Below are 14,514 nucleotides of genomic sequence, written 5' to 3' on the forward strand. Positions count from 1 at the left end.
AGTGGCACATCTGATAACGAGGGCCGTGGTGCTCAACCACCGTGAGTATTTATGGTGAAAAAGTTGGTGCTTAAGCTAAGTGCTCCCTTTCGACCTGATACCTGGTACATTCTGTCATGTTTACTGTTTCACCATGTTTCTTTCTTTCTTTTTCTTTTTAATTAATTAGGCCCTTCATTTTGAGGTTGAGCAGCTCACTAAGCTTGGTGATATATATATATATATACACACACACATACACACATATGTATTTATTCATTGTTTGAAGATATGCGCGTGCACACACACACACACACACACACACACACACACGCATATGACCATCTCTTCAAACAATGAATGGATTTCTCCACACATTCCCTTCATGACAGGTACCCATCTTTGACATGTTATCTTTTTTTGTGTTCGTGTGTGTGCGTGTGTTCGTGTGTGTGTGTGTTTGTGTGTGTGTGTTTGTGTGTGTGTGTGTTCGTGTGTGTGTGCGTGCGTGTGTGTGTGTGTTCGTGTGTGTGTTCGTGTGTGTGTGTGCGTGTGTGTGTGTGTTTGTGTGTGTGTGTTTGTGTGTGTGTGTGTGTGCGTGTGTGCCCAGAGGATTCATTTCCCAAGCATTTTTTCTCCCCTAAGATAGGTGACTTTCTTTAATATATCCTTGACCAGTTCTCAGGCTATAATAATTATTTGGGATAAGCAGACAAGGTCAGAGAGAGAGAAGAGAGAGAGAGAGAGAGAGAGAGAGAGAGAGAGAGAGAGAGAGAGAGAGAGAGAGAGATATGCTCTCCCCACTTTTTTTAAAGCTAAATATTGTAGATTATAAGGGAGTGTGAAGCAAAGAAAGTGGTGTTTATGAATTTTTACTTGCTGGATTTTTTTTTGAAAATGTAGGAAAACACAGTGCAGAGACTGGTGTGATTTCCAGCATTGTGCTAGAAAGTTCTCTTGCAGTAGATGAAATGTGTGATTCCACTCCCACCTTCCTCTCAAAGCTGTCTTCTGCCTAGAAGTAACTGACCCTCTGTGAGCAGACCTGAGGTGAGGACCAGCTGACAGCCAGAACTTACAATATTTACATCTGCCTCCCGCAGCTGAGAATATCACGTGATATTCGGTGCTAAATAAATCCTTATCTTGTGACTCGAGCAGCCACTGTGTGCTCCGAAGACCAGCTGGGGCTGGCTTTTACCCAAGATTTGTTCTCCCCGGGACCCCCAAATTTGGCTTCTTACTGCCTCTTTCAGGCCTTTTAATATTGGTTAAAGACAATACTTCTCCAACTTTAATGTGCTCAGAAATCCCCCAGAAGTCTTGTTTAAAAATGTAGGTTCTAACCCCAACAAGAATGGCCAAGATTTTGAACTCAGACAATGACAGTTGCTGGCGGGGTTGTGGAAAAAAAGGAACCCTACTGCACTGCTGGTGGGATTGTAAACTAGTTCAGCCACTCTGGAAAGCAGTGTGGAGGTTTCTTTTTTTTTTTGCCAGTCCTGGGCTTGAGCTCAGGGCCTGAGCACTGTCCTTGGACTTTCTCAAGGTTAGAGCTCTACCACTTGAGCCTCAGCACCACTTCTGGCTATTTTCTATGTATGTGGCACCGAGGAATCGAACCCGGGTCTTCATGCATACGAGGCAAGCACTTTAACCACTAGGCCAAACTCCCGGCCCAGTGTGGAAGCTTCTTAAAGAACTGAAAATAGACCTTCCCTACGATCCTGCCATACCACTTCTGGGCATCTATCCTGAACATCATGACCCAAGATATGATAAGGACACCTGCTCAGCTATGTTCATCTCTGCACTATTCACAATAGCCAGGCGATGGAAACAATCCAGATGCCCTACTGCAGATGAATGGATACAGAAAATGTGGTGTATATACATACAATGGAATTCTACATAGCCAACAGACAAGATAAAATAATGGCATGTGCAGGGAAGTGGATGAATCTAGAGTGAATCATGTTGAGTGAGACAAGTCAAGACCAAGGAACAAAAGGCGCATGGTATCCTTAACATGTGGCTATTAGATCCAAAGAGTACAAGAGCGAGGACTCAATATCTGCATACCCAAAGCTATGGACATGGTAATGGAAATATAAACATAACTATATAGACATAAAAACCTATGACTCTATAGACATAATATTTTATTTCATAAACTAATATGTATCTATGACATACAAACCCTTAGCCTAATTTTGATTAAGTTCTAAAAACTCAGTGCCAATGATTATATATAGAGATTCCCTTCTTGAACACTGTTTCTTAAACTTGTCATTTGAAATATGATGTAAAAATCAATGTTAATAAATTCTTTAATAAAAAAAAAATGTAGAGGGCCGGGAGTTTGGCCTAGTGGTTAAATTAGTGCTTGCCTAGTATGCACGAAGACCCGGGTTCGATTCCTTGGTACCACATACATAGACAAAAGCCGGAAATGGTGCTGAGGCTCAAGTGGTAGAGTGCTAGCCTTGAGAAAGTCCAAGGACAGCGCTCAGGCCCTGAGCTCAAGCCCAGGACTGGCAAAAAAAAAAAAAAAAAAAAAAAAAAATGTAGGTTCTAGGCCTGGGAGCATAGCCTAGTGGTAGAGTATTCGCCTGGCATGCATGAAGCCTGGGTTGGATTCCTTGGTACTACATACCAAGAGTGCTACATACATAGAGTACTACATACATAGAGTGCTACATACATAGAGTGCTAGCCTTGAGCAAAATATGTCTGAGGACAGTGCCCAGGGCCTGAGTTCAGGCCTCAGGACTGGCAAAAAAAAATGTGGGTTCTGGGCCTGGCCCAGCAGCAAATGCCTATAATCTGAGCTACTCAGGATACAAAAGTATGGGACTCTACTTCAAAAAACAACTAAAGCAAAGAGGACTAGGGCTGTGACTCACTCAAGTGGTAAAATGCCTGCTTAGCAAATGGAGGCCATAAATTCAAACCACCCAAAACAAATAAGTTAAAATGCCATTCTGAACGGGGTCCTGTGACTCTTCATTTCTAGAGCTCCCAGATGACAGCTGTGATGGGAGGGGTAAAGGGGAGGGAGTCGTACTTTGAGAAGTCAAGCTCTGAGGCAAACATCTGTAGAATCAATTCAGTAACCCAAAGGCAAAAGGAAACGGATTTCCTCTGGATTATTTGTTGCTCTGCTTTCCCCAGCAGGGTAGGTAATTGAGTGTTGTCCAGTCTTCCGTGATAAATGGCATCAGGAAGAAATGCCAAAACCACAAGGATTTACTCCTCCCCTAAAAAAAAAAAAAAAACCCATCTCTAATCCTGGTGTCATCGGTCTATGGGACACCTCTTTAAATTCCTGCCCCCCAGATTTCATCAGCCTCTAGGAAAGCCAAGAGGGCCACAGAGAGTGCTGAGATGGCTCCCCTGTGCCTGCCGGCCTCCCGTTGCCATCTGCCCTGCCTCTGATCTGGTGACTCCTACAACTCACCCCGGGTTCTCGAGGTCTGGTAGTGGGGTTCAGGTAATTCTAAGTCTGGATACCTAGTTTCTCTGAACTACATTCTGGAGAGAAGCATTAAAGAAGTTCTGGATTCATCTCTTGCCTCAGTTGACTACAAACGAGAAGCTTCCTTAGGATGAGGTCAGGTGAGAAAGGAAAGCAATCTTCCTTCAGAAACTCTTGGCTGCCTTAAGAAAGAAAAAGAAGAAGAAGAAGAAGAGGAGGAGGCGGCTACGCCAAACCAAAAATCTCTGGCACTAGGACAGGGCTGAAAAGTGCTGCAGCCAGCGGCAGGCAGGCAGGCAGGCAGGCAGGCAGGCAGGCAGGCAGGCAGGCAGGCAGGCGAGCTGCACGGACGGTGGTGCTGCAGACAGGGACTTGGCTGGATGGGCCAGAGCGGAGCTAGGGCCTGGACAGTGCCAGCTCAGCCCTCAGGGCTCACCTGGGAGCTACAGACAGTGGAAGACCCCTCGGGGCTAGCAGGCACGGGGAGACTACTTCCTTTGCTAATCCTTCCTTCTCCCTGGGATTTTCTTCCCCAGGGTCTGTGTATTCTGTGGATGGGTTCTTCAGAGCCAGGCACTCCTGACTGTGGGACCAAGTCCGAGCCAGATCTGGGGTTGAGACTGGAGCCCTTCTGCTTTCTGGCTACTGTGTATCTAATTTCTTCCCCCTCTGATCATCCCTGCTTAGATCACTTTCTTCTTCCTGTCTTTCCCCATTCCCTCTCCAGTGCCTTCTCAAAGCCTTCGTTTTTCTTGGGGTATTCCTATGCATCTCTTACCCCGCCTTCCCTGCTGTCTGCTCTTGGCCAGGTGCTATATGGGGCTCACATTTTGCTTCTCCATATCTTGTCTTTTTGCATCCTCCTTTTGGGCATTAAACTAGGGGCCTTATGGGGTAGGGGCATTCCTGATCTCTTTGTCAAGGTGATACGTGATATGAAAATAGGCATCTAACAAATATCCTAGTTTGCTTCCAGGCCCTACTAGGTATAAACTGGGTAGGAGGCTGAGATCTGAGGCCACTGGAGAATCTGTGAAACTCAATCAACTACCAGGAAATTGGAAGTAGTGGCTCAAAGTGGTAGAGCTCCAACCTTGAGTGGAAGAGCTCAGGGATGGCACACCAAGCCAGCACAAAATACAAAATAAAGGCAGGAAGAAAGGAAAAGGAGGAAAAGAAGGAATGACAGAAATCTACCCTAAGGTTAAGAGTACAGTGACGTATCATGCCTATAATCCTAGCTCCTCAGGAGACGAAGACTGTATGAAATCAGTCTAGGCAGACACATTTAAAAGATTAAAAAAAAAAAAACCCTCTAATAAACAAAAATAAGTATAGGTGTAGCTCAAGTGCTAGAGTGCCTGCCCCAAAGTTCAAGCTCCTATACAAGCAACTCTCTCTCTCTCTCTCTCTCTCTCTCTCTCTCTCTCTCTCTCTCTCTCTCTCTCTCTCTCTCTCTGTCACACACACACAGAGTGGAAAAAAAGTAAAATGAGATAGCACATGTGAAGTAATTGCACAGTTAATGCCCCTTAAAATATTTGTTGTTCCCTCAGTGAATCCCTGGCCTTCCCCAAATTCATGAAAAAACCCTGCTCTACTGGTAATGCCCATTTCTCACCTCTTTCCTTTTTTGTTCCTGAAATATTATATATATATATATATATATATATATATATATATACATCTTCATATATCTTATTATATCCTGCCTGGGCTGGCTTTGAACCACGATCCTCAGATGGTGTTCTTCACTGTTAAAGCAGCTTTGAAATAAATGGATTCCTCTAATAGTTATTTGAAATCTAAAAGCTATTCCAAGTGCTGTAAAAAGGCAAGATTTGACTTGGTTCTTAGTTCAGAGGGTACAAACATCCGGCATCTTAGTTCTTCCCAGAAAGACTTTTCATGCCCTCCCACCTGCCTTTTGAAATCCACTAACCACAATATTTACTCCATCCCCCTTTTTTCCTCTCTCTCCCTTACACACTCCCCCCCTCCACTTCTCTTTTTAGCAGCCACAGATAAGTCGGCCATATTAGAGAGATGGAAATAAAGCTTCCTTAATGTTGTATATTTATCTTTGAAGTACATCTGTGCATTTTCTTTCTTTTTTCTTTTCTTTTTTTCTTTTTAGCATTCACCCCTCCTCTTTGTGTCCTGGGTCTCTCAAATCACCCTCTCCCCTAGCCCACCCTCAGTCTCTGAGAATGCACAGGGATTCCTGGTTACCTCGCCCTGCCTTCAGTCTCACGGGGCTCAGTCTCTTTTTCACTTTGGGTAAGTTAGATCTGCATCTGCATGGTCGGAGGGGTCAGAGGTGCAGTGCAGCTGGAAGAGGAGGAGGGGGGCCAGGGAGGAGGGAAAGGCGATGCTGCAAGCTTCCCTCAGTGTCCTTGGGAAGGGAGGGGCCGGGTGCCGAGGGGACGAGGCTGGGACTGCTGAGTGCCTGCTCTACCTTGCTCACAAAAATGTTGGGTCAGGGAGTGAGTGTGGCTGGGGTGAAGAATTATTGTGGGGAGTGAGTTTTCTTTGGATTTCCCTGTGGAGGAGCGGCGTGGGGGTAGGGCACAGTGTCGGCTAGCTACAGAGTCTCTTCAAGGAATTTTCTTTTTTAAAGTTTTTGGCTGTTGTGGATGTGGCATCCTGGGACTAATGGGCTTCTTCAAAACAACCCCCCCCCAAAAAAAAAGCACCAAACAAAAACTACTACTAGATTCTTGGAATCTGGCAGATTAGAGCCTTCAGTTGAGTGTTTGGGAGAGCTGGGGATAGAAAAGTGGAGGGTGGGTCTGGCTTCTGGAAGCTCTGTTGGGCTGGTTAGTTGGAGTGGATGGGAGCAGGTGGGGAGAAGCTAGGGGTGGGCACTGGGGTGGAGGAGGACTTTTGGAGCTGGTGCTGGTGGAGAAAACATCCCTGGCTTGAGCTAGGGCTGTGGAGGAGGACTGAGGTGGAAGACCCCGGAAAACAAATCCAACCCAGGGGCTGAGAGAGGTTGTGGTCCTTAAAACCACACATAGACCGACCAGCCTGAAGATGGCTTCAAGTGTCAACTTCATATTTGATCATTTATCGACTTCCTGGGGGGGGGGCGAGACTGGTCTAGAAAGTTGTTTTTAAGCCTGCTTTATAGATAGTTTCATTCTTGCTTCTAAACTTGCTTATTGCTGGGCAAGTGACAAAGGGTCAAATCCAAGGATTGTGAGTGAGCATATGTGGGAAATCTGTCTGTCTGTCTGTAAGCCTCTCGTGGGTATTGGCAGACTAAACAGAGACCTGCAGAGCTTCTGTCAGCCTGCACACAACCTATTCCCTCTGCTGACTTATTTGGCATATTTAACAACAGAATAGCAATGTTGGACTCGGATCTGGGTTTAAAGCCACCTTTGTTCTTTATATCATGACTGGGACTGTGGGCAAGTTACTGAACTTCTGTGAGCTGCTGGTCACGGGGGGTTGTCCCCTGCTTGGTGTGCTTGGCTCACCCTTCTGAATGCTTCGTACCAGCCCAGGCAAGACACAGCTGCCTCACTGGAGCTAGAAACGGTGAGTGTTAGTGCAGTGGGAAGGAAGCAGGCACAGAGAAGTGAAGACGTCATCACTGGCATAAGGTGAGATGAGATTTGAACATCCACATGCCTGATTGCAGCATGCTCTCTCAAACATTGGGTTCTACTGCCCCCAGTGTTCCAGAAGTAATGGTAATTGACCTAAGCCTCTGGTGCAGGTTGAAAGAGGGGGAGGTGAGAGGAGATGCGGTTTGGGATGAAGAGATTTAACTCTAGGGGCGCTGAGGGTTGGAAGAAGCCAGAAGCTAAAGCTTTAAGAGACCTGGGTAAGGGAGGGGGCAGGGATGGAGTCTTTGAACTTGAAGCGGTGATGTCATGTGCTCCTGGCATTCAAGGCTGAGGGTTTCGTGGACAGAGGAACTTGGATGGTTGCCATAGTATCGACCACCAGGATGGAAAGATGTCTTAAATGCTGGATGAGGGTGGGGGAAGAGAAAAGGTAGGTGGGGTAGATGGCTGTATCCAGCCATGGCTTTAGTTCACAATGTTCTGAATATCGGATGTTCTAGAGTCTGGGTGGTGTTTGGAATCCAGTACTCTTCATCTCAAGCCCACTGCACATCGCTGCTGGGGCAGGGTTGCAGACAGTTGTCTTCCTTTCTGGCAACAGAATTTTATTGAGCACTTAGTGTGCTGCTCCATATGCCAAGGGTGCCAGATGAACAAGAAACTGTTCCCCAGAGCCTCTTGAGGTCCACAGGCATGTGTCCAAATCACAGTGATGCGACACTGGAACCATAATAATACCATAGCAGTGGAAATCATAGCAGCATCTCCTGCCAAGGACTGTGTGCCAGGAGCCATGCCACCATGCTCTCTCCATGTAGGAGGTCATTTACTCCTCTCCACAGCTCTCCTACCTAAGTCCTATAATTGTCCTTTGTGTTACAGATGAGGAAACAGGCCCTGGAAAGTTGGCTATTTTGCTAAACATCATAGGGACCCAGGTTTGATCACTTCACCATTCTGCCTCCGGGTCACGTGGGAGAGCTAGAAACAGGCCTAGGAGAGGACAGGACACCCAGGCTGTGACTTAAGAGGTAACACTTTCATGGGACAACCCCAGAGCAATGTGGCAGAGCCTCCCACTGGAAGCCAAGACATATGAAGGCCTGGAAAAGGAAAGAAGGGTGTTGACAGGAAAAATCAGAGCTCTGGGCAGCATACAGTGGAGTTAAGTGCAGCTGAGTTGAGGCTGGGATGTAGGTTGGTCTGAGGCAGCAAAAGGGTTGAAAGCCACATCTAGGAACTGGGACTTGGTCCTGACAGCAGAAGAGGGAGCCACCAGAGGAGTGGAGGTGGGAAACAGTAGGGCCATTGGGGTGGGCAGGGAGGTCTGTGTGGTAAGGCAGGGAAGTCAGGCCTTACACAGGGAGGGGGGGCTGGATGTTACACTCCCCTGGGATGCAAGGAGGGAGGTTCCAGGTATTGCCTGGACATATTTTTAATCAAAGAAATTGCCATAAGGTTGGAAGGAACTGAGGAGAATTAACTTCCAGTCTCTGCAAGACATATTGTTTGTCAGATGAGCACATTTTCAGGGTCTCTGCAAGATGGGCTGGCCAATGAGAACAGGGGATGACACTGATTGGGTCATGGCCTGAGGGAGGCAGATGTGCCTTGGAGAAGAGCAGCTGAGCATCATCTATGATGTAAGGAGCTAGGACCAGAAACCACATCCTTATGGCGTCTCTGTTGTCATCGTTTCCTCTCTGGGAGTTGGAAGTCACAGGCCATGGTCTAGTCTCAGTTCTGGTCCAAGTATGAATGTTAGGAAGAGATGGTGGCTTCCTCATAGGGGAGAACGATTGCCTGCTGTAGTGTTGCACAGAAAGGGTTGTGGTGGAGAGCTGGCAGATCTGGGGCTGGACCTGCCTGTGGGCAGCAGGAGATTTTGTTTTCTGTGATGCCTTTGAGAGACAACCACCCTGTCTCTCAGCTTACATCCCTCAGTCCTGCCTGGAAGCCAGGCAGCACACGTTCAAATTCTAGCTTTTTCATGTAACTAGCGGGGAGCTTGGGCTGTTGGTTTGATTTCATTGTACTCTATTTCCACATCAGGATAGCTTTGTTGTAAAGGAGGTATTGTGGGTCTGAATTCACCTTCCTGAGGCAGCAGAACTCTCCAAGAGACCAGGATGATGCTTATAGTTCTGACCTTGAGCAATGCATTCTTAATTTCTAATTATTTGCATTTTTTGTTAGTTATGGGGCTTGAACTCAGGCCTTGGGCACTGTCCCTGAGTTCTTTTTGCTCAAGGCTAGTGCTCTATCATTTTGAGCCATAGCTCCACTTTGGTTTTCTGATGGTTAACTGGAGATCAAGTCTCACAGACTTTCCTGTCCAGGCTGCCTTTGAACCATGATCCTCAGATCTCAGCCTCCTGAGTAGCTAGGATTACAGGTGTGAGCCACTGCTCCTGCCTGGTGACTCCTGATATATTTTTAGTGAGTGCCTAGAAGGCCTGAAGCCTTGCCCCTGAGCCCCTGAACCTCTGCTTGGGGGGGTATAGGTGAAATCTTGGGAACTATTACTGTGGTGAAAGCTTGGCCCCTATTCTCAGTGTCTCTCTTACGGCCCCTCTCAGTAGATCTGCAGCGTGGGAATTGTCCGAGCCCCCTCCCCCGCCACACCCTCAGCTCTGGCTTCCTCTAGTTTGCTGATCCCTTTCCTCTCTCTGCAGATGGGATTTGATGTTTGACCTCTACCACCACTAGAGGGCACACACATCCCTCCTGGTCGTCCGCATTGCACCTGCCGCTGGCCAGGAAAAGACTCCCTGTAGTTCTTTCCTCTCACCCCCTCAGAGGGCTGGCTCCTTCAAGATGAAGTGAATTGGGGGGAGGGGGTTCAAGTTCAAAACCAGAGCATTGCCTAGGGTTGCAGGGGTGGGACAAAAGCCCAAGGAAAGTAGAATGTACTGGGCGAAGCCAGTGCTCAAAGAGCATTTTGTTTTGGAGGAGAAGAGGGGCTGGGGAGGGGAGAAAGGGGGCTAACAGCCTTTGCAGGGGTAGGGGCTGGAAAGGCATGGCATTTGTGGGGTTGAAGGTAAACTCAGGACAAACGTCTATCAGCTCTTCCCTCAGATCTCTCAGCCTCTGCAGAGTGGGCGGTGCTGTACACCTCCTCCTTGCCTGGTGCTGTGCCAGGTATCTTCAGACTGGGTCTGAAAGAGCAGGGAAGGGAACTGGGCTTTGTTCCTCCAGGTGGGGGACTCTTCACCTTTCCTGATTGCTGCTACTCTAATGAACACTTTCATTACATAACTGAGTCCTTGGCCATGCAGGTCTGCATCACTTGTCCCTGATGCCAGGGCTCTGTGGTGCTTTCCAGAGTCAGAGCAGTTTAGAGCATCTCTGGTCCTCAATTTGTGCTGCTTGCTCTGACCCCTCACCCAGTGGGAGAGCAGAAGGATGGTCTGAGCAGGCTCTGGCTTCTCTACTTGCAGACTTGCAGGGTTGCTTCTTCTGGGTGGGGCCAGCAGCCTTGTGCAACCACCCAGTTTGCAAACCAGGATCCCTACAAGCCCCTCCTTGTGTCCGATCCAGGGGGTTTGTGAGGCTCGAGAGTCAGTCTTCAAGGTGCCCTGATGCCCAGAGACTCCCCTAGCTCTCCTTGAAAACCCTTCCAATTGAGGAGGAAAATTTAGGGTAACAGAAGCTACCACTTGCTGAACATTTACTGCCTATTTTAGTTCTCATAACAGCCCAGAGATGGGTGTTATCAGCTGTGTTTTACAGAGAAGGAGGCTGGCTCGGAGAGGTGAAGGAGCTTGCCCACGTTCTCCCAGCTGACAGAGGCTGGGGCTGAGATGGAATCCAAGTGAAATGAGGCTTCCTTATCTATGCCATTTCCCAGTCCTCAGTGATAATTCTCCCCCAGCCCTCAAGCCCTCCAGTGACTTTGTATTGCAGCTGGCAAGTGGCTCTGACAAAATAGGGATGAGGTAGACCAGCTGTCCAGAAATGGTCTTAGAAGAGCTGGGGGTGTGTGATTTGGTCATCTGATTTGCTCTCCATCCTCATCCATTCTTCACTCTTCTTGACCATAAGGACCACATCTGGTACTCTATTGGCTCTGCTTCCCGGCCCACCCTTCCTGACTCACGGCAGATGTTGGGGACCCACCCCTGCTCTGCCTCCCTCCCTCTAGCCATCCGCCTGTTCCAGATGCCTGGGCCCTCCCTCCCATCAGCATCCTCCTCAGCTCATGGCTTTGTCTGCAGTGCCGTCAGGTCGAAGCATGGAAGTGACGGTTCCCACCACCCTCAGCGTGATGAACGGCTCTGATGCCCGCCTGTCCTGCACCTTCAACTCCTGCTACACCGTGAACCACAAGCAGTTCTCCCTGAACTGGACTTACCAGGAGTGTAGTAACTGCTCTGAGGAGATGGTGAGTCCTGGGTGGGTACGTGGAGAACCTGGAGCCCACTTTCCCCTCACCTGCTCCAGCCCTGGACACAATCCCAGAGGATGCTGGATAAGCTTTCTGCTCCAGAGAGCTCTGGTACCCAGTGTCTACTTGGGTAGGCCTGGTAAGCCCTTCTAGGGGTAACTGCCTCTTGCTAGATGTGAGTGCTGGAAGGAGGGTGTTTTCTTGTTGGTTGTGAAGCTTGAACTCAGCACCTGGGTGCTGTCCCTGAGCTTCTTTCGACTAAAGCCAGCACTCTACCACTTCCACAGTTTTCTGGTTAGTTAATTGGAAATAAGAGTCTCGCACACTTTTCTGCCTAGGCAGGCTTTGAACCATCACCCTCATCCTCAGCCTCCTGAGTAGGTAGGATTCCAGGCATGAGCCAGCAGCGCTTGGCCCTTGCAGTGTCTTGCTCATCCAACTACCCTCCTTGTCCTCCGTGATCCCCCAGTTTCTCCAGTTTCGAATGAAGATCATTAACTTGAAGCTGGATAGGTTCCAAGGCCGTCTAGAGTTCTCGGGGAACCCCAGCAAGTACGACGTGTCAGTGACCCTGAAAAATGTGAGGCTGGAGGATGAAGGCATCTACAACTGCTACATCATGAATCCGCCTGACCGCCATCGAGGCCATGGCAAGATCAACCTGCAGGTTCTCCTGGAAGGTGAGGCTGGGGAGCCAGGCTGCTGGGGTCCCTGGGCTTCCTCCACCCAGTCAGTTAGCTCAGGGCACTTCAGGAAGACTGGAGACGGAGGGACAGCTGGCGTGGGCAAGTGGTCCCTGATGGACCAGACCTGAGAGTCCTTAGGATGGCATGAATCTCGATCACTGTTTTAGTAGTAGCCATGCAGCTTCTATTGTCTGGGCGCTCACCCGCCTGTCTTAGGCCTAAGCCCTTTAGATGCCGTAACTCATTTTAGCTTCGTCAAAGCTTCATCTGGGAGAAGCTACTATTAACCCCATGTTTCAGATGAGAAAACCAAGGTGAGGGAGAAGTGGCTTGAGGTTGCATGTTCTGAAATTGTGTTGTCAGGACTCACACTCGGGTCTATGTGGTTTCAAGGTCTGTGATGTGAAATGTTCTATCCTGCTGTCGTCTCCTCCAGTGGTACCGGCGGGGTTTCACAGGCACTAGAGGTCGCTTGCTTGGAAGTGTTGTTGCTGGTGGTGGTTTTTGCTTTTCTTTGTTTTTGTTTTATTTTGGTGCCAGTACTGGGCCTTGAACTCAAGGCCTCCTGCTCTTCCTTAGCTTTATTATTATTATTATTTTTTGCACAAGGCTGGTGCCCATTTGAGTCACATATCCATTTCTAGCTTTTTTTAATGATTAATTGGAGCTAAGGTCTCATAGACTTTCCTACCTGAGCTGACTTTGAGCCACGATCCTCAAATCTCAGCCTCCTGAGTAGCTAGCATTACAGGTGTGGCCTGGGCGGGTTTTGGCTTTGACTAAAACCCCGTGCCTGAAGAGGAATGAAGTCAGGACCCCTTATACTTTGGGGTGATTGGGGGAAGACTCTTTTCCCACCCCCTGTGCTCAGCACATCTGCTTCTTTTCCTCCTCTAGCCCCCCCACAGCGAGACTCCACCGTGGCGGTGATCGTGGGGGTCTCTGTGGGCGGCTTCCTGGCTGTGGTTATCTTGGCACTGATGGTGGTCAAATGTGTGAGAAGGAAAAAAGAGCAGAAACTGAGCACGGACGACCTGAAGACAGAGGAGGAGGGCAAGACGGACGGCGAGGGCAACGTGGACGATGGTGCCAAGTAACGGGCGGCTACCCTGCAGTCCCTCCCTGTGTCCTGTCCCCTCCCAGTCTGCCCTGTACAGCGTGACCCTGCCTGCCCTCTCTTGGTGTGCTTATCTCGACAAGGCGCTCAGGACTAACCTGGGGCCTCCTGACCCCGTCACACCAAGAGCGACCCCCCCTTGTTCATCTGACAACTGCCATGGCATTCAGGCTGTGTGGGTCCCTGGGGAGAGGAGAGAAGGGGCTCCAACTTGCCAGTTCCAGAGAGGAGGCAGGAGGCATGTGTGGGGGTCCCACAAAGACAATGGAGGAAGGTGAGCTGTGATGGGGTTGTCAGCCATCCAGCCTGTCCAGGGCTTGGTCCGGTGGTGGCTTTGGAGAGGACCTGGGCCGAGGTTGGGGTGTCCCATGCTGAAGGTGGCCTGGGGCTGCATTGGAAAGGCCTTCCTCTGGCCTCACTGTCCTCCTCTGGCTCTTCCTGGCCCAAACAGCTGTCAAGCTGGGTTGAGGCTGGGTTCCTTTTATGTGTGGGGCATGACAAAGGCATGGCCGAGTTTCCAGAGGAAAGTGGGGGCTGGAACAAAGCTAGACCGGAGCCTCAGCCACTGAATTCTGTTCTGACCTCGTTTCCGTGGCTGGCTGTCCCCTGGGAGGAGTTTTGTGGTTTGCTGGTGGGATGTTGGGGACTGTATTAGAAGAACAGCTCCTCAAAGGGTTGTGCCTCACCCTAGGGACCGACTGATGGCAGGCCCCTGTCCACGTGGCTGAGGGACGGAGGCCTGGAGTTTGCCCTCAGACTACCTTCTGTCACTGGCTGCCCTTAGGCCTGTGCTGGGGTAGCTGAGGTCTAGAGTGAGGGGTGGGGCGCCCAGGGCCAGCTTCCTGTGGAACTTCTGGGTGGACTTCCATTGCTGCCTTGAGCCCAGTTTCCAGGAAGGAGGGAAGTGTGAAGAAGCCATGGTGACTTCAGTCTGCTCCCCCCCCCCCCCCCGCCCTCTAGCTCCCTTTGTAGGACAGGAAGCAGGTTGAGGGGAGCCAACTTTCACTGCCATCTTACATTCAAAGGGAACTGTTGAAGCCAGGAGAGAAAGGGAAAGACAGGGACAGGCACTGCCAACTCAGAGAACGTGACCTTGGAAGAGCCTCAGAGATCAATTGCCAAATCCCATGTGCCATAGATGGGGAAACTGAGGCTTCAAGTGACAGAAGTGGAAAGTCCTGCTTCCTTCCTAGGTCTCAAGTTTGAATCAACAGAGCCATAGCTTTCCTCTTTGAAGGGCTTCTACCTCCTTCTGGGAGAAGGAAGTAGCTTGTGGGGGGTTCTGCCCC

The 14,514-nt window shown here is 49.3% G+C and overlaps 1 protein-coding gene across 1 annotated transcript; it reads left to right on the forward strand.

The window, feature by feature from the left end:
- The first annotated feature begins 5,478 nt into the window (after positions 1-5,478).
- Scn2b (sodium voltage-gated channel beta subunit 2) lies at positions 5,479-13,339 on the forward strand. Its single transcript, XM_090319410.1, has 4 exons — positions 5,479-5,737; positions 11,253-11,419; positions 11,892-12,102; positions 13,006-13,339. The coding sequence occupies exons 1-4, from the start codon at positions 5,668-5,670 to the stop codon at positions 13,203-13,205; spliced, it is 648 nt and encodes a 215-aa protein (XP_090175536.1). The 5' UTR covers positions 5,479-5,667; the 3' UTR covers positions 13,206-13,339.
- The last annotated feature ends 1,175 nt before the right edge of the window (positions 13,340-14,514 follow it).

Source organism: Megascapheus bottae, chromosome 27 (assembly GCF_031878675.1).
Source record: "Megascapheus bottae isolate mThoBot1 chromosome 27, mThoBot2.hap1, whole genome shotgun sequence".
Classification (NCBI taxonomy): Eukaryota; Metazoa; Chordata; class Mammalia; order Rodentia; family Geomyidae; genus Megascapheus; species Megascapheus bottae.